Below are 23619 nucleotides of genomic sequence, written 5' to 3'. Positions count from 1 at the left end.
CCTCAGCTGAGCTGAGCGTTTCCATCTCTCTTCCAGGAGGCCCTGATCCACCTGGGGGCCAAGTTCTCACCGTGCATGAGGCAGGACCAGCAGGTGCACAGCTTCATCAGCGCCAAGCGAGAGAAGGAGAAGCACTCAGCTTGCTGCGTGCGCAACGACAAGTCGGGCTGTGTGCAGACCTCGGAGGAGGAGTGTTCGGTGAGCGCAGGGGCCCCTTTCCCACCGTTCCCGTGGGCTCAGGGCTGCTTCTGTTGATGCCCCTCCTGCCCTGGCCTTCACAGTGATGCCTCTCCTCTCCCCTCTCCTGCAGTCCACCCTGGCCGTGTGGGTGAAGTGGCCCCACCACCCCAGCACACCAATGCTGGCGGGAAGCAAGAGGCAGTTCGGGTCCGTTTGTCACCAGGACCCCAGGTAGGTCCTGCCTAGCCCAGCTGCCGTCCTGGGGCCACCAACGTTGCTGTGGCAGTGGAGAGAGGCATGGTGGACCCAGGCCAGTTCATTGCTGGGCAGGCAACAGCTGCCGTAAGGACCAAGGGGCATGTGGGTGGTGATGTTCTTACCCGCCCTGACAGCTGGTAGAGATCAGGGTACCCGACGGAGGGCAGGTGCTGAGGCTTGCTGCGGCTGCAGGGAAGTTTGAGGCAGAACTTGGGCGCAGGCTGGCCCTGCTCAGTGGTCAGCAGCCATGTTCCCAGCGTGCCTTTGCCCTTGGTCGCCGTGGTTGGGACCAGCTGAATCCCCACTACTGGGGTCGTGCCCACCTGGAAAGGAGCCAACTCCAGCAAGTTGTTGGGCAGCTGTGCGCTCTCTGGTGGCTGCCTTCTGCTGACGGTGCCATCTCTGCTCACTGGAAGGAGACTGTGACCCCCTCACTAGTGGCTTTCAGCAGATCTTTGGCTGATCCAGTGTAACGTGTTGCCAGCCCTGTCCCAGGGCCAGAGGAGACCTGTGGGACAGCAGCCTGGGGTCGGGGCAGTCTCAGGGTAATCCCACCTGCTGCTGGTGGTGGGGAAAGTCATTTCTCTGGGTGATCTCTCGGCTTTCTGTTGCTGCAGGGTGTGTGAGCAGCCGGCCTCGACAGAGCCTCACGAGTGGCCGGACGACATCACCAAATGGCCGGTGAGCATTGCCGGTGGCACGGGACCTGTGCTGGCAGCTGTGATGGTGTTTGCAGCCCTGGGCATCCCGCTGTGTAGAGCCACAGCAGCGTTGGTGGAAGGGCCCCAGGCTCTCTGGTGCAGCCTCTCACTTGCAGCAGGGCTGTTGCAAACACCAGATCAGGGCGGCCTTGGCTTTATCTAGCTAAGGCTTGAAGCCTTCTCAGGCCTCTCGTGGGCCCTGCCAGGAGAATGACTCAGTCAAGGGGCTGTTTTCATCACTCAGCAGCCAGGTGGTGGTGATTCAGGCCCTGGAGGCCCAGGTAGATGGGGGTGTAAGGCACCATCTTGCTGTCAGAAGAAGGCTTTGGGAGGCCTTTGTCTGTGGTTTCCTCCTGGGCTTCTTCCCAAGGGGCTGCTTTGACCTCATCCAGGCAGCAAGCAAAGCCAGGGTTGTCTGAGTGCAACCTGTTGTCATCTTCCAGATCTGCACAAAAAGCAGTGCTGGGAACTACACCAACCACCTTCACATGGACTGCGCGATCACAGGCCGGCCCTGCTGCATTGGGACCAAAGGAAGGTAATGAGTTTTACCTGTGCGGAGAAGGGCTGAGCATTGGGGTGAGACACAGGGGTCCTTTTCCGGTCGTGTGTGCAGCCACTCATTCTCTTCCTTCCTGTGCAGAGCCCAGAGCCCTGCCAGGAAGGAGGAATTGGACATGGAGCTGTGACAGGTCTCCTAGATGGAGCAGAGCTCTGGGACAAGCATGGGATAACGGCCAGCCTGAGTCCTTGGTGTGGGTCAGGGTATCTCGCTCAACTGTTCCTGCAGTCCAGAAGGACTCCTATCTCTGGGAATTAAATACTTGTCCTGGGGAGTTCAGCACTTTTCCTTGGGAAAGGCCAGCTCATTCCTGACATGCTGTTTTGGTCCCAGCATGGTATCGCTGAGCATTCAAGGAGACATCAGGAGACTACCTGCTCTGGGCTTGCTGAGGAGGAAAACATTCTTCTTCATGTTGCTCCTCAGCTTGAGTAGTTACCAGTGCTTAGGCCTGTTTTTTCCTGCTAGGGAGAAAAATCAGTGCTGCCCTGAGAACTGTCCCTCTGTCCCTGAAGGTCATGACAGGACACCCTTGGCCTAGCCCCTACTTTCTGCTTTGCCAGCTGCCCCCCAGCCCCGGAGGTCCAGATGCCCCAAGCTCCCAAGCTGCATTGTTTCTTTCTCGGCTGCAAATAGCTCACCTCCGCATTTGTTTTGCAGTCCCCGCAGGCATGGCATTAGCGTGTATGGTGGCTTGGGCTCGTGTTTGGGAGGGAAGCAGGAGGGGATTATTGGAGAGTGGTACCCAACTCAAATGGGAATGTATTAATGTATGCATTGTAGAGACACTATAGCATGTCGGGAACAGTTCTTACGGCTGGACCTGGGATGAGGGGAGTGGGATCAGGTGGCCTGGGAGGGCACAGGATGGTCCTTTGTGCCATCTGCATGTGCCTTGCTATTTCTCATTTGAATTACTTCTGCCTTCCCCAGGTGTGAAATAACCTCCCGGGAATATTGTGAATTCATGAGGGGCTATTTCCATGAGGAGGCAACTCTCTGCTCTCAGGTAACTGCTGAGCCAGAGGTTCGGATGTCTGAGCTCCTCCCTCCTGCTCCCCTTAGCAGCGTGGCAAGATCTGGGGGAGGCTGTGAGGCAGTGTGGGTGGGAGTGCTGCATCCTGCCCCCAGGCCAAGCCCCACTGCTGAGTCCCACCTCAAACCCTGGGGAGGTTGCTGACCCAGACGGAAGTGGTAGAGGGATGGCCCTCTGGGGAGACTGGTTCAGGACCTGAGCTGGCAGCCACAAGAACCCAACGCCTGGCCACTGTAGGAGCACCAGGAGTGCAACTGGCTTGCTTCATGGGTGAGCCAGCAGTGATGACTCACTTGTATGTGCATTGGAGTGAAGAATAATGGAGTAAAGCTGCATTAGGATATGGCTGGGGACACGTGATTTTGTGTTGGAGACAATGTTGGGACTTGATGCAGTGGAGAAGAGGGAGGAGAGCTCCTTCTTCAGAACTAGCTGCAGTCTCTGCACGCTGGCCTTGGTAAATGGCCATGCCGGGTGCTGCTGGCTGGCACACCTCGCGACCCTGCTTTTGTTGTCCTAGGTGCACTGCATGGATGACGTCTGTGGACTCCTGCCTTTCCTAAATCCAGAAGTCCCTGACCAGTTCTACCGTCTCTGGCTCTCGCTTTTCCTCCATGCTGGGTAAGTGTAGGTGTAAAGCTTCTGGAGTCTGAGGGAGCCCTGGTCCCTGGCACTGGGATTGTTGAGGGCTGTTGGGCAGGCCCTTCCTTGGGGAACTGGGGGGCTGAGCTGTTGTCCTGGCTGAGGTTCTGTAGGCACTGTTTGCTGGTAGGGATTAGAGGGGTGGGCCAGGCCCGCAGCCCTCCACGAGGCTGGGCAAGAAACACAAGTGAGGATAGGGGATGACTTCAGTGGCTGCTGCTTCAGCTCCTGTACTCTGAACTTGGCAGGATCCTGCACTGTCTGGTTTCAATCTGTTTCCAAATGACGATCCTGCGGGACCTGGAGAAGTTGGCAGGATGGCATCGCATTTCTATCATCTACCTGCTCAGTGGCATTACTGGGAACCTTGCCAGTGCAATATTCCTACCCTACAGAGCAGAGGTGGGTCTCCTACAGACTAGGGTCCCACTAACTTGCCCTGACTGCTGCGCTGAACACAGGCCTGCTCTGTGTGCCTGCGGCAGGCTGGCTGGCAGAGGCAGAGAAAGCAGAGCTGGGCTCATCTCTGCAGCACATGGCTTGTGCAGATTTGTAGCTAGAAAGGCAGCACCACACCATCATCTAACTGCTAAGCAATAAAATCCCCCAGAGTACGCTGGGCCTTCCAAGTGACCGGCCCGTTCTGGCTGCAGTAAGGAGGCTGCCTCTTGCGATGAATGGGCTAATGCTCTTTGTCCAGCCAGAGTATGAGAGGCTCCTAGCAGGCTGGGAATTGAGATGAGATCTGCAGCTAGTGCCAGAGACCCTCCACGTGGGACTGGCAGGCAGCTGAGGATGAGGGCAAAAAGCAGAGCTTGCCTTCCCCACACACTGTCCAGGACTGTCCTTGTCCATGTTCCACAGCTGGGGAAGTCCATGACCATCCAGCTTCACTTCAGAAGACCTGGAAGGTCTGTGGCAGGACCTGGAGGACCATCTTCCAGGAATGGTCCTTCATTGAGGAGAAGTATGTGGTGGGTGGGGTGGGGAGGGAAGAAAGGAGCTTGAGTCTTCACCCTGGTGACTCAGACCACATCTGCCTTCCTTAAACATAAAATCCATTCTGGCAATTGCAGGCCTCATACCTACCTCATTCCCAGGATCAAACCAGGCCCTTTACTCCTTAAACTCCATTATAAGGACAAAGGCTTGGGCTGTGGCATCTCCTTCCCAAGTATTCCTGAACAAGGAGCTGAGTGTCAGATAACTGTAATGCCTGGAGCTGGCTGCAGAAGCCAGGCATGTGGCATGTGGCTGATGTTACTCGTAATGCTCTTCTTCTGCAGGTTGGCCCTGCAGGATCCCAGTTTGGGATTCTGGCCTGTCTCTTTGTGGAGCTCTTCCAGAGTTGGCAAATCCTGGCACGCCCATGGAGGGCCTTCTTCAAGCTGCTGGCTGTGGTGCTTTTTCTTTTTGCCTTTGGCCTCCTGCCTTGGATTGATAATTTTGCTCACATTTCAGGATTTATCAGTGGCTTCTTCCTCTCCTTTGCCTTCCTGCCCTACATTAGCTTTGGGAAGTTTGACTTATATAGGAAGCGATGCCAAATTATAGTTTTCCAGCTCATCTTCATTGCACTCTTCTCAGGACTTGTGATTCTGTTCTATTTCTACCCCATCAAGTGTGAGTGGTGCGAGTTCCTTACGTGTATACCATTCACAGACAAATTCTGCGAGAAGTACGACCTGGATGCACAGCTCCACTGAAAGGCAAAGACTGGCTTCTCGAGCAGGCACTGGAGATGGACTGTCTTTGCATTTGCTGTGCCAGTTCCTTATGGACAGAGCCTCTAATCCAAATGACACTTCTAACCCTGCCCGTGGTTAATTTAAACTGTCTCCTTAGCACTTGGCAGGCATGGTTTGCCTTATCTCAGAAGACTCTGAAAACAGAATGTTTGTGCCTTGTTCAATTGTATTGAACCTTTTCTGCTGCCATTATTTTTATTACACTAGTTTCAGTACTACATTTTTAACCAGAGTTGTTTACTACTGCTAAGGTGGTGATTAAATGGAAAGGTAGCGTTTTAGCTACTGTTAATTGTTCTGCATCGTCTGTGGCTATGTTTGTTACTTTATCTCATCTATGCTGTTCCATGCACCTGTAGGCCAAGTCCTTTTCTAGCACCCAAAGCAAAGCCAGACATGGGTTTGCAGCTGGAAATGAAGTAAGGGCCATAAAGCGTTAGAAAACTGCAGGGTCTCTTTAATCCCTGAAAATGGACACAGCATACAGCTCCGAGGCAGACATTTCAAACAGCAACTACAAAAGCTGTGGCATGTGGGAGCTTCCATTCAACTCTGTTTCCCTTTGAAATGCTACAACCTTTTCCTCTAGGAAGGCGTTGGATCCACAGACTGGTCTTGGTACAGCTGGATTCTCTGCTTTCTCTGTTAAAGAAAGAACAGATTTGGCAGGGACAATAGTCACTGCATGCTGGGCTCTCGTATTACCACAGTATTAGGTCTAGAGTGTCCATGGGGATCACTCACTGCCTTAGGTGACCAGTGGTCATAGGCACCACCAGGCAGATGGAGCTCCTCTGTCAGTGCACGTTTTCTTATGGTGATGCTGTGAATATGGCAGCATTGAAAAAGGAAAAAAGCCACCGTTATCGCAAAATGACATTTTCTAACCCAGACAGTTGGAGCTGCAAAACAAAATGAGCAAACAGACATTTGGAAAAGCTGATATTACCACTGCTTTTCAGAGTTTTAGATGCATTTTTAGATGGGGGGGATAGGGAAGTTGGCACAATTTTAAACTTATTAAACTTGAGAATCTTGGCTGCACCATGCGTTTACATGTGTACATAACTTTTTTTTTTAAAATGACAGTCTGATACTGGAATTATGATGCCCACGTGGGTTACATGCAGGTAAATGTACACATATTGTGCTTCCTGTGCTGGAAGCATTCTTAAATGCATCAGTTGCACAAAAATACCATGAACAAAAGTTGTCTAGCAGTATGTCTAGCAGTATGTCCTATCTTCCCAGAACAATGCATCAGCTGAATTCAAGTCTCCATCAACCAGAAGATAGAGAAACTGAGAACAGAAAATACAGGACGTAAGCTGAGGTCTCTTTTCTCTAGCTTGCAGGAAGATGGCTCAAAATACACCCTCTGTGGAACAGTGGAGAACATGCTGTGTTTGCTGTTGCATTTACTTATGTGCACCCACTGGACATTTCTGTTAACTGCAGGTGCTCTGCATGGTACAGGAAGGAGCAAGGAGCACAGTGGGAGAACAGTTGCTCTGCTTTGTCTGGAGATAGTCTGAGACACAAAGAAGGATCAAATGAGCTGGGTGATGGCAATCAATCACCTGTAGGCACAAAGAGACCTTCTTCATCCTACGGATTAGTTAGCAGCCTGCCACATTCCTGACTGAGCTCTACAGATGAAGCCTAAAATAAAGCAACATCCTAGAAGCAGTTGTAAGGGCAAACAAAGGAATGCTGCACTTACTTACTTACTTACTGAGTCTCAGGACGTTGTGGGAGCAGAGTCAGAGTCCAAATGTAAAACAAGATCAGAGATAAGCTATTGCCAGCACTCAGATACACCATTTCAGGAGCAGCAGCAATGTTAACAAGATGCTGCATTAGCATCCATGGCCTTGAGAGCAGCACAGGCTACAAAACCAAAATGTGGAAATGGACTAGAGCCAGGGTGCGAGCGTCATGCAGACACGGGCATTTAGGAATGCTCTGCTAAGCAGTGAAGAGCAGCAACACCAGCTGCTACAAGCATTTGCCCTAAAGCCCTGGGAAAAGGAATATGATCTGGTAGTTCTTAATGAATTTTTCAGGACTTACCTGACAGGTTACTTTCGAAGTTTCTTTATGAAGCTGACCTCATCGCGGTTTCTAATGCCATACCTGAACAGGGAATTATGCTGTTACATCAAATTCCCCAGGAACCACCACCTTTGACTGACATCCTGTTAGCCTTCTCTTTCCCCTGGGGAGATGGACTCATACTTTCAAGTGCTGTGCTCCAATGCAAGACAAAATAAAATTCTCACCTGCCCGGTAGAACATCCTGCCAGCACGCCAGGATGTGATCATCTGCCTTTTAAACTGCAACACACCCCACGCATACCCATGGATCGATCTTTCAAGGAGAACTTTCCTTAGGTAGAGCTGTCTTTCTAGGGATTTTTCCTGCTCTTGCTAAATCTGTTAATAATACTTGGGACAACTCTCCCCCACTCCCAAAAGGGGGGTGACGAGTGAGTGACATGCTCTAGGTGACCCTGCCTGAGCAGGGGGGTTGGACTAGATGATCTCCAGAGGTCCCTGCCCCTGGCAACACATTCCGTCATTCTCTGACTCCAAACACTCCATCTGATTTCCTCCTTCAGACCACCTTGGAGCCCTCCACCACATAATATGACCTGCCCCATCTTCCCGTTGGTAGCTGCTCTCCATGCGCTTCCATTAATATATATATATATATATATACACACACACTAGTTCCCCCGGATGTGAACTAATGTGGCCCTCTGAACTGATGCGCGCCACGTGCATGACACCATCCCTTGCCTTACCGCTCAACCTTGCTTTTCAGGGGCTAATCTGGTTTCTGCGGGGTATCTAAAGTGTGAACTGAGCAAGCATAACATATTGTGCCTTAGTTTTGGTGTGGACACCCAAGGGGTGATAACGCGGGGCCTGGGTGTGGTTTGGACTGGACAGACGCTCTCAGCGCAGGATAGCCGCGGCTGGGCAACTACCCAAGGCTTCCCTGTCCTGCAGATGGCCTCTCAGCGAGGGAGCGGTCGCACCGCTGTTGAAGTGCTAGACCCAGCTTGCAATGATTTTTCAAGTGGAGAACCTAGCTGAGCCCGAGCACAGCGGCCCAGATTAATCCTGGCCTGTGCGCAGGCTGGACGGACAGCCTGACTCCAGAGCGGCCTCTTCCCTCCCCGCTGACTCGCAGATGCCAGGAAACACTTGCCCACTCACTCTCTCAGCTTCTTTCTGTCGTCTGCCAGTTTTTCTCCAGCGTAGGTTAAGTGGTACGTCCTCCATATGTACTTCCTGGGGGGGAAACGCTCAGGTGAGCAGGCAGAGGGTGTCTCGCCCCCCCCTCCCTCCCGGCAGGGCCCGGCCCAGCCCGCAGCCCCCCGCTCACCAGCTGAGGTGCTGGACGCCGCCCTGCCGCGCCTGCCGCAGCTGCACGTGCCGCCGCAGCGCCTTCTTCAGCTCCAGCACCGAGGCGTTCTGCACCACCACCACGGCTGCGGGGAGAGCCCTCAGCCCTGCACCCCGGCACCTGCTCCCGGCACCCCCCCCTGCCCACCCGGCACCCCCTGCCCGCACCGCCTTGCCGCCCTCCGCCCGGCACCTGCTCCCCGCGCCCCCTGCCCGCACCACCCTGCCACCCTCCGCCCGGCACCCGCTCTCCGCACCTCCTGCCCACGCTGCCCTCCGCCCAGCACCCGCTCTCCGCACCCCCTGCCCGCACCGCCCTGCCGCCCTCTGCCCGGCACCCGCTCCCCGCGCCCCTGCCCGCACCGCCCTGCCGCCCTCTGCCCGGCACCCGCTCCCCGCTCCCCTGCCCGCACCTCCCTGCCGCCCTCCGCACCTCCTGCCCACACCGCCCTGCCACCCTCCGCCCGGCACCCGCTCCCCGCTCCCCCTGCCCGCACCGCCCTGCCGCCCTCCGCCCGGCACCCCCTGCCCAGCCTCTCTGCCCTCCCCAGCGCCCCCCGGCCTGGTACCCCCCCACCAGCCCAGTAACACCCCCCACCGGGCCTGGTACTCACTCACCCCCTACCCCGGGCCCGGTACTTCCCTAGCCCGGTACTCCCCCCCCCCCCCCAGCCCAGTACTCCCCTGGCCCAGTACCACCCTGCCTGGGGCCGGTACTGACCCCCCCCCCCCCCCGGTACTCCCCTGGCCCGGTGCCCCCCCACCGGCCCGGTAACATCCCCTCTTCCCCGCCCCCCCCGCACCCCTGGCCCGGTACCCCCGGGCCCAGGACACCCCCCCCCCCCCCCGGCCCGGCACCCGCCCCGCCCGCTGACCCGGCACCCACGCATGGTTTCGCCGTCCGCCTTGCAGACGCGCACGGTCATGGCCTGCCCGTACTCGAGCGCCACCTGCGAGCCGATCTCCTCCGGCGTCACCTGCGGGCGGCACCGCCGCGACACGGGAGCGACACGGGCCGTGCGCCGCGCCGCCCCCCCCCCCCCCGGGCCTCCCACCTCCCGCCCCCCCGCCGCCGGCCCCACCTGCGCCGGCAGGTCGCAGAGCAGCGGGTCCTGCACCAGCCGCGCCAGCGCCGCCTGGAAGAGCTCCAGCACCTCGGCGTGCGCCAGCTCCTCCTCGGGCTCCGCCGCCGCCGCCGCCATCGCCGCGCCGGAAGGGGCGGGCGGCCGGAGGAAGCGGCGATGTTGCTCTTCTGCCCGGCCTGCGGCAACGTCCTGGTGGCCGAGGAGGGGCCGCGCTGCCACCGCTTCGCCTGCACCACCTGCCCCTACGTGCGCAACGTGACGCGCAAGGTGCCGGGGGGGGGCCGGGGCGGCCGGGCCGGGCGGGCGGCGGGAGGGGGGGGCCGGGGCGGCCGGGCCGGGGGGGGGGGGCGGCGGGAGCCCGGCGCCCCGCTGACCGGCCTTGGCGCGCAGGTGACGAGCAGGAAGTACCCGCAGCTGAAGGAGGTGGACGACGTGCTGGGCGGCGCGGCGGCCTGGGAGAACGTGGACTCCACGGCGGGTAGGGCCGGGTTGGGGCCGGGGCCGGGGCCGGGGCCGGGGCCGGGGCCAGGGCCAGGGCCGGAGGGGAGGGGGACGGGCCGGGGCCGGAGGGGAGGGTTGGCTCGAGCCGGGCCGGGCCGGGCCTGACAGGGGCGGTTCGGGCCGGGCCGTCGTGGCCCGAGGTGGGGGGGGGGGGGGGGTTCGGGCCGGGCCTGACAGGGGCGGTTCGGGCCGGGCCGTCGTGGCCCGAGGTGGGGGGGGGGGGGGAAGGGGGTTCGGGCCGGGCCTGGCAGGGCGGTTCGGGCCGGGACGTCGTGGCCCGGGGGGGGGGTGGGGAAGGGGGTTCGGGCCGGGCCGGGCCGGGCCCGCTCGGAGCTCACGCGCCGCCCGCCTCGCCCGCAGAGCCGTGCCCCAAGTGCGAGCACCCCCGCGCCTACTTCATGCAGATCCAGACGCGCTCGGCCGACGAGCCCATGACCACCTTCTACAAGTGCTGCAACGCGCAGTGCGGGCACCGCTGGAGGGACTGAGCCCGGCCGCACGGGGAGCCCCGCGGGGCTGAGACCCGCGCAGGGCAGCCGGCTCTGCTGCAATAAACGTGCCCGTGGATGGGAATAACCCTCTCGCTGTGTGCTGGTGTAGAAGCTCCCGTGCTGCCGTGGGATGAGACTGCCGCGTGTAACTGAAAAGGACCTTCAGAGGCCCTGAAATGACGTTCTCCGTGTTTTGGTGTTGGGGGTGGGGAGGGGGGATGGGATGGGCCGGGCTGATGAAGCCCGTGTTTCTATGAATTGCACTGGTTCTGCTGGAAACACGCTCACTGAAGTTATTGCTGTGCCTGGCTTGTGCTCAGCATGCAACACACCAAGAAATCGTGGCTTAAAGTACTTAATGGAGAACTGCAGCTAAAGGCTAAAACCAGTAGTCTTACAAAATAGTCATCAAACTGCAGCCCAGGTCTGTATGGTGGGTGATGGAACAGTGTACAGAGCAACGGGCAAGTGTTACCTCTGCAGGCTTAAGGGGAGGGGAAAAAAAGGAGAACTTCCCCTGGCTGTGCCACCACCAGAAACCAGCCTCTGTGTGGAAGAAGTTGTATGTGGGCAAACACAATCACATATTCTGTTTAAAATCTTGCAAAAGCTGGAAAGCTGGAAGTACACGTAAACCTTTGGGCAGCTAGAGTAGGGGCTTAGCGGTACAGAGATTTCTTTTGAAGAAGAGGCAGAGTCAGACTCACTACTTCATCCCCAGCTCCAACTAAAACAACATGAGCATCTTTGGGAAAAAAAAGAAGTACAGCTTTTTATAAACACCCTAATTATATGGTTCACTCCCAGCCAAAATAAATCTGTAATTTGTCCATTAACAGGTGTAACAGTACTGTCTTTGAGACAGTGTGCTACAATACTACACTATTAAAGGACCTACACAGATGCCTGCTGATGAACAAGTATAGCAACTAGAAAGAGTGAAAAAGGGCATTACACAAAATGCTACTGTTACCAGTGTGCCTACATAGCAGGGAAGATGGGGGTAGCACTACCATGGATTGTATTCTTGCATGAGGGAATTTGACAGCATGCACTCCTCTGGTCAGTCCAGCTGGGATGCATGCCAAAATATCTATGACAAGTATGGTCTGACCTACATTGGTTGTTTCTCATCAGCTTTTGTCCTTTGCATTCAAATCAGATGGCTTCTCTCCTTTCTCTCTGGGAACTAGCAGGGCATCATGAACTGACTGGAAGCAGGAATTGACATATCAGTGAATTAAAACAAACAGGTAGGACGTAAAAGCAAGTAATTTAGGAGCCAGCAGAATGCAGGGAGAGGTGATGAACTAGGGAAACAGGCATGCAGCAAAGTTCTAGGTGGATGCGATTGAAAGGGCATATTGCAGTTGACAGTATCTTGCAGTTACTAAGGTGGGTCCAGATAGGTCCTTCATAGCTAATTGTCTTAAGATTTTACCATAGTATGGACATGAAGAGCTACAGAGGCCTGAGTCAAAGACAAAACTCAGGTCACAGCTCTGAATGATGATCAAGATGATGGTAATATTCCAAGAGGAAGACCCAGAAAGAAGCTTAAAAAGGCAGCTAAATTATGAAGACGCATCAGACTGAATTTCATCTGGACAGGAGGTGCGAGGTCTGGAGTAACCAGGTAAAGTTGAGTAGTCTGCATGAAGAGCGTAGCTGAGTTTGCACAAAACCGCAAAAGATAAGGCAGAAACTGTGAATTATATGCTGTACAAGCAATTAGAGGTAAGAAGAGCATATACTTAAAATATGATGAAATATGACCTGTATCTTAATGTGAGGTTTTATTCTCAGTATATACATTCAAAAGTAAAAAGGATAAATAACTTTTCTTACTAAAAAAAAAACAAAACAAAACATGGAGCACAAATGCATTAACAGTCACTCCTACAGGCTAAACCAAGTTAACATGACTCAGCTTTACATCTTTTATACATGGATCATCTGCACCCATTTATTCCAGTTAACTTCACAGGGGAACACTCTTCCCAGCCTGAGAGTACAGTCTATGGTAGGCTCATAGTATATTGTTGGGGTTTCACTCAGTTTGGGATTGTTGAGCTGTTCTTCCATAACTGGACGAGAAAAGAGAGACACTACTGATGGCTTTTTCATGTAGAATCGTTTGATGCAACCAAGAGCTTCCAGACCCTGTAGAAAAATTCACATGATTTAGCTACAACAGTTGCACAAAAAGACACATTAAGTGCTATTCTACCCATAGTGTTTTCAGAAACTTTAGACAAAATTTATACTGAGTGGCTCATCCCTCCTGCCCCCAGAGAGCACTGGGTACAGCAAAGATTACAGCAGAACAAAGCAAGTTCACATAGCTGGATATGTGCTCATTTATCACTTTGCTTGTCAATTATAGTATCTATTCAAGATAAAACCTTCCAGCACAGTGGTTGGCATCTGGAAACTAATACAGAATGTGTTCAACAACAGATTTGCAAGGTTTAGGACCAGTTACAAATCATTTTAGTGCTGCTGTATATGGACATTCCAGATTTCTAGGTTGCTTCTCGCTTGAAGGATTGGCAGTCGTTCTCACAACCAAACCCAGCGAGACAATGTAGGTGCTGTAAATATCTAGCATGTGTTTGGTGATCTTACCTAGACAGGCACCTAGATTTATTAATACTTGGTATATTGCAGATAGAAGCTGTGTACATGGTTTCACAACCAGTTATCAAATTTATCGGTAGGGAAGAAGTTAGATTCAAGTTCTCTAATCTCTGAAACGTACTGGTAATTCCTTGAGTTTTGAATCATTGTAGAAAAGAAAACAAGCAGATTTCACTTGCAAAGTGAGCTATGGTGGCAGGCATAAACTTCCAGATGCAAAAAAAAGACTGAGAAACTCAGGTTTTCTCACCATGTATTGTTCTACAATTAAGGATGTATGCCTTTAAGCACATTTGTGAAAACAGAAGGTATTATTTACACCGTTGTCTAGCACAGACACATTTCAATCTGCTGCTCATGTCGAAAGACTACCAATGTGAAATACATAGAAGGAAAATTCAAGATAAACTCCGTAGTGATTAACACCCTATTAAACAACCCAAGTTAGTATTTCATGGTGACAAGCCACTCTTTAGTAAACAACTAGAATTTCAGCAGCATTTATATCCGCTTTAGAAGAAAACTCAAAATTTTGAATCAACAATACAGTAATTCAGTGAACAGTGGTAAAGCAGGCCTCCATCCTCACTGCTCATAGTACCTTACTCTGGCTTTGATTAATTTGCACTCAAGGGAGAAGGCTGTTTTCTTCATGGTCCATTGACAATTGTCACCCATTGACTCCCAGCAAAGGAGTTGCCGACTGCTCAGTACAGACCGAGCGTGGAAGCTGAACCAGATTAAAGTTCAAACATCTGATGACTCACATACCTGCAGTATCTCTAAGACAGCGACGGGCTGCAGTACTCCCATGTAATGCTGCAACAGCATGCCTTCCGTTATGCCTGGTTTTGTCATGATGTGATAGAGCACAGCTTCCATCATTCCCTTACACACAGGTTTATTCAGATTCCCATCCACAATCCTCCACGGCCTCCCAATGAAGCAGACGTTCTCGCAGGCCCTGCAAAAGATGGTTTAAGTTCAGCTCTGTCAGTTGCTACTTTGATGGTGAGAAATGCAAACTGCATTGGGACGCCTCTTCAGACTCCCTGTACTAGCAGTCAAGAAAAAACACTTGCAAGCGTATCCTTGTCTTGTGATTTTATGCAAATGTACTTACCCTGTCCTTAGTCCCTACTGGGTTTTCCTGACAGGAATGATTCTTCTAGCTAGATTTCTCATCATCAGAGTTATTGCTTACTAGAGGGTCTTACTGCATCCATTGCCGGTGCTTGCTCACATACTAGGTATAAAATTCTGCAGCTGCTCTGAGAATGGGCAGAGACTGGTGCTAATCTACTAAGCAGGTCTATAGACCTGAAGCATTTCATACTAGCTGGTCACCATCTGAGAAGCACTATTAGCACCATTATACCACCCAACAACCACCTTGTGTCTTATTGACCAGGAAAGCATTCTTTGCACTAGGCTCTAATATCCTCCAAAGGCCATCTAAGACATGCTTCAAGCTGCAACATGCAGTGGCAGTGCTCAGACAGGAAATGGAATTCCTCATTTTTAGCATTTTGGGATCCAAGGACAGACCCTGCAGGGAAATCCGTAACTTCCCATATTGCAGTTTCTCCAGGCCCTTCCTGGGGAATTGTAAGCAGAAACCTAGTGGCACTAGACTTATTTGTGGAATAAGATTATTTTTGCTCCTTTGATATTTGGAATTTGTTCATTTTTGAAAACGAACATGTACCAGAGAGATCTTCTCAGAATGCATACAAAGACATTAACAAGGACAATGGAGAAAACATGGGGGTTCTCCATCTTCAATACTCTCTGACCATCAGCAGATAAAACTAAGGTCACCAAAGCATTTGCTTTCAGAAGTTATTTTGGTAATGCTAACTGTTAGTTATTCTGCAGACATCTCTGCTACTCACCTGTCCTGGGCTGCCTGAGATAGGTCTGTCATGGAACTTCCTGGAAAGAAAAGGACAGGTAGACTTTAAGTAGCCCAAACTATATCCAGTGCAAGGAAAATAAAAGGTGGCTAAGCTGTAAAAGGCAACGGTTTATACTAGAAAATAACACAACAAGCTGAGCTGCGTGTTGTTGTCAGTTGCATGGGGAGTTCTAAGCTTCCACTCTGCATTTGATCTGTCTGCAGGATCTTCTCTCTTCCTGCAGCTATTCTCTTAACAATGTCTGTCTACTCCAGCTACACTTTTTGTGGTCCAGTCCCAAATCATAGCAAGAAGTTTTATTCCTATAAGTCTTGCTACATGGCTGAACGACAGATAATTATATGGATTGAAAAAGAACCAAGTTTCGCACAAAGAGCGATGCAGGGTCTCTGCTTGCAAGCACTCACGTAGGTTTAACTTTACTGCTACCAGCAGTCATACTGAAGTTGAGCAGAAGTCTGAGGAGCTGTAGATTTGAGAATGCAAACTCAAGATTTCAGCAGGGTTCAGTTTTGATGAGAGGGCAGTCTGTGCAGCTTCCATAATGCATTATGACATGGGCTTTAATTACACAATTAATTAACTTTGGATAATTCTACCACACCCAGAGGCTAATAGCTTTGGCATAAGCACATATCTTGCCTTCCTATGTAAACCCTTCTGAGTAAAGCAGCTAAGCAAAGGGAATAGACTAAAACTCCAGTTGGACCAAGTCCAACTCATGACATGTGTTGTGTGAGGACAACAGACCAGAATTCTAGACCAGGGATCTGGAAATCAAAAGAGCCCTAACAGGAGCTTTCCAAAAGGTTTTCTTTACCACACTTGACAGCTTGAGCACTTAACATTTCAAGGCAAATGGAAACAGAGCAACTACAAATGCTGGTCAGATGCACCTGAAACCTTATTTAAAAACCTGGGAACTTGGGAACTAAGATTCAACATGGATGCAAACTTTGTCTTTTGGCAGACACATCATGACTGAGCTAAAAACTTGGAGTTCAAATTGTGTAACCGTAGCCATACCGCATGTTTAAATGTCTCCTACTTTAATTCAGTACACAGGATGTATCACTTGACAATTGCTTATTTAGAACATGTGATAATGTTTTAAGACCACAGAAGTGTTGCACAAACACGTATCTCTTGGTAAGTGCCAGCTGGACTTCATAAATAAGACTGGTAAGAACTGTAAGCTTGGTATCACAACTAATTAGGATTTTTTCCCCTCCTAAAAACAAAGAGGAAATTAAATCAAGAATACATTAGTAGTTTCACGTGAAGAGCTGCTGAAGCCTATGCTGTTTAGACAGCCCTGAGCCTATACCCTGCAGGAAGGCTCCATTAAACAATACTAAGCTCTATCGATCGATCTGCACCGATTCATATGACAGCCTGCAACTGAGTAATGGCAGATATTGGCAAAAGACTACACAAGCAGCTAGCTTGTAATTCAATCTGAAATCAGGGCTGATAGAAACAAGAACAAAATAAACCCCCCAACAACAAATTTAAGGTAGTGCTTGGCATGGACTATTAGCTAATAAAAAAAAGAACACTAGCAGTAAAAATGTAATAAAAGTGAAGTCAAACTGGGTCATAAAAGAGGCTATTAATCTCGCTGGCATATGCCACTTGTTGGTGAATGGTTTAAAGACTTTGCAGCTTTCCGTCATTGACATTCTAGTCAAATGTACATCAGTAGCACTGGATTTTCCAGTTTTAAAGATGTCTAGCCTTTCTACTGAATCCAGAGAAGAGAAACTCAAAATCCAGAGATGTTTTTTGGAGAAGATTAAGACGTGAAAACATGTTTCTAAGAAGAGCATATTTCTGGACTAGTCATGAACATTCCAGCAATAGGTCTGGGGAGGAATCTTTGATGTACTCGAAGCTTCCATAACCTTCCAGATCAACTAGTGCAACACCACTTTGTCTGTGAGAAATTAAAACCCCTCTCAGCAGTATATGTCTTCACAGAAGATCTTGTATTTGCCTATAAAAATGTAGCTACCTGTTTGGGATCAGCTGATGGTGAGCTAGTCTCTATTCCTTATGTGCAGAGCTCCTACATACCTGTAGAGACTTCTGGGTTCTCCTGTAAATGGGAAACCTCATCATGCTGCTCCTTGGCTGAGTGTTCGAAGCTAGGGATCTGCTTGTCCTGCTCAGTGGTGAGATCATTATTCTCTGCTTGAAGCTCTTTGTCCTCAGAACAAGGTTTATCTTGTTCCTCGTGAGCGTCCACATTCACAGCATCTGAAGCACATGCTGAGTCTTGAGCTAGGTGTTCTGTCTGCCCTCCCAAGGGGCCTGTTTCTTCATCAGTGACTAAAGCTTCCTTCGTTTTAACAGGATCAGTAACATCTGCATCAGAGTTAATTTCACTTGCACTTTTCAAACCACTCTGTGGACCCTGGCAGAGCTCGCTGCCATCTTGAAGCTCATCGTTTTGAGTCTTACATCTCTTCCTTGGGGGTTCTTCATCACTGACAGATTTTAAGTCTTTTGCTGGCTGTTCCTCCTCTGTTGAGCACTCCTCCCCCTTCTTTGGTCCTGACTGCAGGCAATCCTGTTGCACATCTGAGAGAGTGGTGTCTGTGCCTTGCTGACCAGAATCATCCGGTTTATTCTTCAGACATACTGAATGTAATAGCCATGGCTTGGCAAATACTATTGCAACCAGTCTTAGGGTATGGCCTCCTACTTCTAAAACCTGTTGCATTTCAATAAGGTCCTATAAAGAAAGGAAGAAGTTTCATTAGCTTGCACTGGAAAATATCAGTATACCCCAATATGGAATTCTTATCCTTAACTGGCAGCAAGAAAAGAGGAAGAGCTTAGTGGGGCATTCAGTTTTCTGTCCCTTTGTGTTGAAGTTGGAAAAATGTTCTGCCCCTTATACTTTTCTGAAATTACAGCACAAGACATTTTTGTTGACCTTAAATTAAATGAAAAAGTAACTGGGAAAGTCTTTTTCTTCCAAAGGTGAACTCTGGTACCTCTAGGTTTCTGAAACAGTTCATTCCTAGCTTTGACAAAGTATTGCTCCTAACTATGAGGCAAAACTGCCATCAGGCTATTGGTATGTTATCTCTCTATCTTTTTTTCAGTTTATATTTGCTTCATACAGCCTAGGAGATTGTCCTGCTCAAAGGGAATACTAAACATGAACACATGTATGTATGGAAAGCAGCTGGCTATAAAACCACCTGAATGTACTGCTGCAAATTCCTGGTGCGTGCAGGTTCCATTTCTTCATAGCTGCAGAAGTGTCTGCCCAGCTCAGCTTTGCCAATCCCAAAGTGGGAAGTTGCCTCTATTGCATTACGGATCTCCAAAACAGCAGCTACATCTCTGGGATTATAGCCATAACATTCCGTACACTCATGAAGAAACCGATCGACTTCATAATTTTCTTCTTGGACTTTTATCAGTCTGGTGAAAGTTTTAGGGAGGCAAGAGACTCCCACAACCATCTTGTCAAGCACAGAAGAAACTGCAAAGTAAATAAAAAACAAGCGTATATGATATGAAGCAGCTGTTACTATGCTATGCACTATGGAAAGATAAAAAATCTGAAACAGACAGGTTAGAGGTGTTCTAGACTATTTCAATTAAAAATACAGCTGAGCTTTTCATGTTCATTACTGCAGCTTCTCATTCTGCCCTACATATCTGTCTCTGAAAAGACCTGTAGAAGAAGAGCAAGGTGGTTTACAAGGGCCGACCCTCATATCAAAGTGAAGTATCAGTGAAAGACAGTGTAGACTTACTGGTATTGTCTCTAACACTCAGTTAAACTCTTAAGTTGATGAGGAAATCATCTTTTTCCTTGAAGAAGGTCAAGTGAAGAGCCTATGGCATGAAAAGGCTGCGGAGGACCTTATTAATCAAAATATCTAAAGAAGCTGATCCAGGGTAGAAAGCTATTGGCCAAACATGGTAAAACCCACAAGTTTCCAATGCCTTAGTACCATCAATATAATAAAGCATCTGAGCATAGTGTGTTTGGGGACAGGTCTATCACTGCACCAAAACCCACCCCAACTATACAAAGCTGAATCAATATAACAACTTTTTGCAGTCCTGGATGACTAGAGAGTAGTTTTGGCAGTGTTCTTATTTGCTTCCCACCCTTTCATCTGCAGGCTGCCTTTATTATATTGTGCCTTGTGGGACACTCATGACAGCTGTGCTTCTTTGACAGCCAAGAAAAGATGAGAGCCATTGTAATGAGCTGTCAACTCAGCAGACCTGGAGGGCACATGTGGTAGCAGAGACCTGAGAAAGAACTTCTATTTTACCTCTATCACAACAGCAAGGGGAATGAGCAGGGACAGCGCTAGCCCTTCCATTACAAATAAAGGCTTTCCTGGCTACATTTGCATTACAGCAGAAAGGAAGACACTCTTCAAGAGGGGAGAGTGCTGACAAAAAATTGCAAATTATGCAAGCTGTAAATATTATCAAAATGTTTAAATTACTGTACCTAAAATGCCAGAGATTAAACACCACGATTCCAGACACTTCTAGGAGACAAAGTAAATGTGATTTTCTGTCCAAGGAGCTCTGAAAAGATTTTCTTTTCTCTTTACAGAAGGGAAGGTCTTAGTATGACATAATATGGGATTTTAAGTTGTAAAAGGGACTGAAAAACTTCTTGGTAAAGGGATAACAAAGTAGAGGACTAACTTCCTCTTTGGATTAATGGTTTCACAAAACATGAAAGGCAGCCAAGGACTTATTACGAACAAAATGTCCCTCTATAAGCCAACCACCTGTTAGAGCTAAATCAGGAGAGGAAGCGTTACAAGGCAAACCACATGTTCTAATGAGTATGAAGAAGAATGTTCCTATTAGGAGGTTTGTTCAAATCAGTTCCTCAGCTCACAAGTTTTCCATCTTGCCTGTTCCAAACTACTTCTGTGCAAGTTAGGCCAAACAGAAACTAACCTGGAGAGCTGAGTCTTCCTGGAACTGGTGTACATCGCAGCTTAACCTTCACTTGGCAGGAATTAACCACAATATTGTCACTGGGACTCAGATTGCGTGTGCTGACAATTCCAGGCGCATAGTAGCCTCTCATCAGTAAGTAATTGGTATGAGATGCTTGACGAGCTTTTACTTCTATTCTCCGTTTGCCTCCAGAACTGTCATCTAAGTCGTCATCCTCCTCCTCCTCCTCCTCCAGTCCTTCTTTTCCCAAACTACAGCAAACAGAAATGTTTTGTTTGGCTTTTTTTTTGCTTTTTTTTTTTCCCCCAAAATATCATCTTAAGTGACTTATTACACAGAGCAGAGCAAAAACACATGCTTTTCTGCATTCCAGAATTTAGTCATAAACAGCTGTGGATATGTCGAAGGCAGGCTGAGTTAAAGTGCTGAGAACAAGCAGCTACAGAAAGGATGATACAATGAAGGTCCCTGGAAAATGAAACACTCCTTTCTGTGAACATTTTGAAAGGAACCCAAAACGTTTCAGCTCACACTGCTGGGACTCTGGTTCAGGAGGCACTTCGTCATGAGGGCACACCTGTCAGAGCACAGAGGCTGAGACCATAAAGGATATTGCAGCATAGAGCAAACAGTGTTTATTTTTAAGGAGGGAGAAAAAAAGTAAGATTTACAGACCACACACTTCAGTTACTTAAAAAACAAAACAAACTGTTTGTAGACAACCTCCAAGTAACATGGGAATAGTAGTAGCAGCCTGGATGGATTTCCCAGGAACAGATTTAGTCAAACCAACACTATTTCCTTCCAGGACAGGACACGAGCCCTGATGGATAAGCAGATAAGGCTCCAAGCAACCTGATCTAACTCTGAAGCTGCCTCCGCTTTAAGCAGAAGATTAGGCCAGAGACAGCCAGAGGTCCCCTTCCAACCTTTTCTAAGATTATTTAGACCTTAAGTACCTTCTCTTCTAACATCTTTATAACCAAAAGAAACAAACAGTTAGAAGAACTAGTGCAAATCCACAACCTGTTTTAAAACTGGACTCAGATGCCTGTACTCACAACTGGGACTTGTCTAGGGTTCAGCCTTGTCTGTATTTTCGCTAATGATCTGGATGATAAAAGAGGGACTTTGCTTATTAAGTTTGCAGGGGATACCAAACTGGAGAGGCTGCAAGCGTGTGGGAGGACAGTATTTAAGTTCAGAACGTTTCCAGAAAACTGGAGAAATGGCCTGGAAAAGAACAGGAAACAATTTAATATGGACAACTGCATACTATGTATCTCATATACTATGCACCTGTCCCCATACTGGAGGGCAAACAAGCGACTATGTAAAAGAAGAGAATCTTGTTACAGTGAATCACAAGCTGGACATCAATCACCACACCTTTTTTTTTTTCAATCCCTAACAGTATGGCCATTCAACATCTTGGGCTGTATGAGCAGACATATCTATATAATACGAGATGTAACTGGCATATATCTGCCAGCAAGAACACGGTATTTGGTTTTTGACATCACAGTTCAGTGCAGAGAAGAGTAATGAGAAAGACAGAGATTTGGATAACATACAAAAAAACCCCAAACAACTAAAGCAACGGAGACTGCCTATTTTAAAGAACAGCAGATTAGGGAAGAAAGACTATGATAACAGTCTTCAAATATGTAATAAGCTGCTCTAAAGGGGAAGAGATTATACTGTTTTTCATGTATACTGGCAGGAAGCAACAGGTTAAACTGCAGCAAGAGATTTTAGCTGCACACTAAGAAAACATAATGATCATAAGCATAACTATTCATAAGATTGGACTACCTAGGGAGAGCATGGAATTTCAATTACTGGATGTTTAAAAAAAAAAAAAACCCAAAACAAAGAATAGACAATGCATAGAACAAATACTGTGTAGAGAGTTTTCTCTGAAAGCTGAACCCTTGTTGTCCTTGAAAAGGGACGGTGATGAAAATGATCATATAACACACACTGCTCTCCTTATCACATTAGCTCTGGTGGCAGTGAAGTGCCTGGCAATTTAAGTGTCACGTATGCGAAGACAAGTGTAGTCCAAGGCTATAAGGACAAGCACCAACTAAAGTGCCATTAAATCCTCAAAATGTTCCCTGAAAAATAAAAATCCAAACAACGTCACAGCAAAACATGCTAAGACCCAGAGCAGAAAGTGCTAATGCCTGTCAGATTTCATTCAACCTTCAAATTTTATTCACTAATAGAAATAACGGTGCTTACCTTTTGATCACTTCATTCTCAACCATAGTGCTGTCCACTACAACTATCTGCTCTGGGATTCTCACATTCACAGATACAAGCCCCAAGGCGAATAGGGAAAGCATCGCCACACAGTGGCCTCCAGGTCCATCCATAGGAAATGCAATCATGCCTTCTGATGTTTTAGTTTCTTGATCTTTAAATGAGAAGTTATCTGGCTGGTCTGACTTTTCATTATCCTTCAGCTTCTCGAGGAACCGAAAGGATTCTGTACAGATTGTACTGGGAAACCGCCATGTAAAAACTCTGCACAAAAGAACAAATTCAAATAAGCACACAACATCGATATTCTGTTCTTACTGTTTATGAATTTCAGTCCACTGGTAGCACAAAAAGAATGCAATAGTTTAGTTACCAGCTTTAGCATGGAACTTGTGTACCTTCTACACCTACTTGCACAGCTATGTGGTGCCCAAATAGCTATATGGAAAATGTAAAGTAAAGATCTCACCTGCTGCTTTGGCATTAAATACATTTACAGCTAATGCCCTCCTCACCACCACCAAATATCCAGGTACAGTGCAGCACAAAACAGCACAAAATAATGAGAGGAAAGCAAGCAACCATCAGAATGACAAGAGTACTAAAGAGATCTTTCCACCATATCAAGAACTTCAGTGCTACCTCCCCTCTCTGTATGCCTTCGTAAAGGCTTGCTCAGTGAACTTGGCTAGCCCTAATTGCTAACTGAATAAAGGGCTAACATACCTTGATGTTACCTTCACCTCTTCAAATTCAGCTGTGATGGTCAGGTTCTTTGCTCTAGACACTTCATGCATATTCTCTCCTCCATGCCAAGCACACCTGGGTACATTCTTTTACTGGGTCACGCTTAAACGGTGAACTTTTTGACACCTACCTGTAGTAACTCTGAGACAGCTGATATGACATGGGCACGAAGGGCAAAGCTCGGCTTTTCTTTGGACCCAGCGTGTGGTTTACTCGACGGCGATTGACCAAACTTCTCTTCTGACACTCTACGAAAGCCTTCACGAGAATGTCATCCCGGTACTCGCGGTACAAACGAAAAGTCTGGAAAGAAAAAAAAAAAAAACCCCACTCAGTGTAAACACTTAACTGGTAGTTGACATTATAACCTCAACCAGACACTAATTTCCACAAAGAAGTGTTAGATCCAAATCCACTCTTATACCTGCCTACTTGAAATTTCCTTTAACTAAACAAATATAGAACTAC

The 23619-nt window shown here is 48.8% G+C and overlaps 4 protein-coding genes across 11 annotated transcripts in view; 2 read left to right on the top strand and 2 right to left on the bottom strand.

Annotated features, from left to right (window-relative positions):
• Positions 1 to 5424, top strand: part of RHBDF1 (rhomboid 5 homolog 1) — a 40324-nt gene extending 34900 nt beyond the window's left edge. For 3 of the 4 annotated variants that reach the window (XM_067306061.1, XM_067306060.1, XM_067306062.1), the window contains 8 exons: positions 37 to 198; positions 311 to 411; positions 1056 to 1119; positions 1583 to 1677; positions 2635 to 2710; positions 3258 to 3358; positions 3628 to 3781; positions 4666 to 5424. In XM_067306061.1, coding sequence (XP_067162162.1) covers positions 37 to 198; positions 311 to 411; positions 1056 to 1119; positions 1583 to 1677; positions 2635 to 2710; positions 3258 to 3358; positions 3628 to 3781; positions 4666 to 5085 — 1173 coding nt within the window. In that variant the 3' untranslated portion in view covers positions 5086 to 5424. The remainder of the gene's footprint in view (positions 1 to 36; positions 199 to 310; positions 412 to 1055; positions 1120 to 1582; positions 1678 to 2634; positions 2711 to 3257; positions 3359 to 3627; positions 3782 to 4665) is intronic. The other variant, XM_067306063.1, reaches the window with a different exon arrangement.
• A 139-nt stretch (positions 5425 to 5563) lies between these two features.
• SNRNP25 (small nuclear ribonucleoprotein U11/U12 subunit 25) lies at positions 5564 to 9743 on the bottom strand. 3 transcript variants are annotated; one of them, XR_010885784.1, is made up of 7 exons: positions 9624 to 9743; positions 9428 to 9518; positions 8522 to 8627; positions 8353 to 8427; positions 7201 to 7263; positions 6859 to 7017; positions 6189 to 6707 (listed from the first exon to the last, which is right to left on the bottom strand). XR_010885784.1 is itself a non-coding variant. In XM_067306064.1 (6 exons), exons 1-5 carry the CDS (start codon positions 9741 to 9743, stop codon positions 7209 to 7211), a joined length of 447 nt encoding a protein of 148 aa, XP_067162165.1. In that variant the 3' UTR covers positions 5564 to 5769; positions 7201 to 7208. The 3 variants fall into 3 exon arrangements, 1 of the variants encoding a protein (XP_067162165.1); XR_010885785.1 differs by having other exon boundaries at positions 6189 to 6428; positions 6863 to 7017; XM_067306064.1 differs by lacking the exons at positions 6189 to 6707; positions 6859 to 7017 and adding an exon at positions 5564 to 5769.
• A 39-nt stretch (positions 9744 to 9782) lies between these two features.
• On the top strand, positions 9783 to 10708 carry POLR3K (RNA polymerase III subunit K). Its single transcript, XM_067306065.1, has 3 exons — positions 9783 to 9893; positions 10017 to 10104; positions 10488 to 10708. Exons 1-3 carry the CDS (start codon positions 9783 to 9785, stop codon positions 10613 to 10615), a joined length of 327 nt encoding a protein of 108 aa, XP_067162166.1. The 3' UTR covers positions 10616 to 10708.
• Positions 10709 to 12378: 1670 nt separating this feature from the next.
• Positions 12379 to 23619, bottom strand: part of GTF3C1 (general transcription factor IIIC subunit 1) — a 55538-nt gene continuing 44297 nt past the window's right edge. For all 3 annotated transcript variants that reach the window (XM_067306057.1, XM_067306058.1, XM_067306059.1), the window contains 8 exons: positions 23282 to 23454; positions 22384 to 22668; positions 20134 to 20387; positions 18390 to 18676; positions 17254 to 17914; positions 15154 to 15193; positions 14030 to 14222; positions 12379 to 12781 (listed from right to left, as the gene is read on the bottom strand). In XM_067306057.1, coding sequence (XP_067162158.1) covers positions 12560 to 12781; positions 14030 to 14222; positions 15154 to 15193; positions 17254 to 17914; positions 18390 to 18676; positions 20134 to 20387; positions 22384 to 22668; positions 23282 to 23454 — 2115 coding nt within the window. In that variant the 3' untranslated portion in view covers positions 12379 to 12559. The remainder of the gene's footprint in view (positions 12782 to 14029; positions 14223 to 15153; positions 15194 to 17253; positions 17915 to 18389; positions 18677 to 20133; positions 20388 to 22383; positions 22669 to 23281; positions 23455 to 23619) is intronic.

The sequence above is a fragment of the Apteryx mantelli genome, chromosome 16 (assembly GCF_036417845.1).
Source record: "Apteryx mantelli isolate bAptMan1 chromosome 16, bAptMan1.hap1, whole genome shotgun sequence".
Lineage (NCBI taxonomy): Eukaryota > Metazoa > Chordata > Aves > Apterygiformes > Apterygidae > Apteryx > Apteryx mantelli.
The sequence above is the reverse complement of the archived record's forward strand: the minus strand, read 5'-3'. Positions and strand labels throughout refer to the sequence as shown.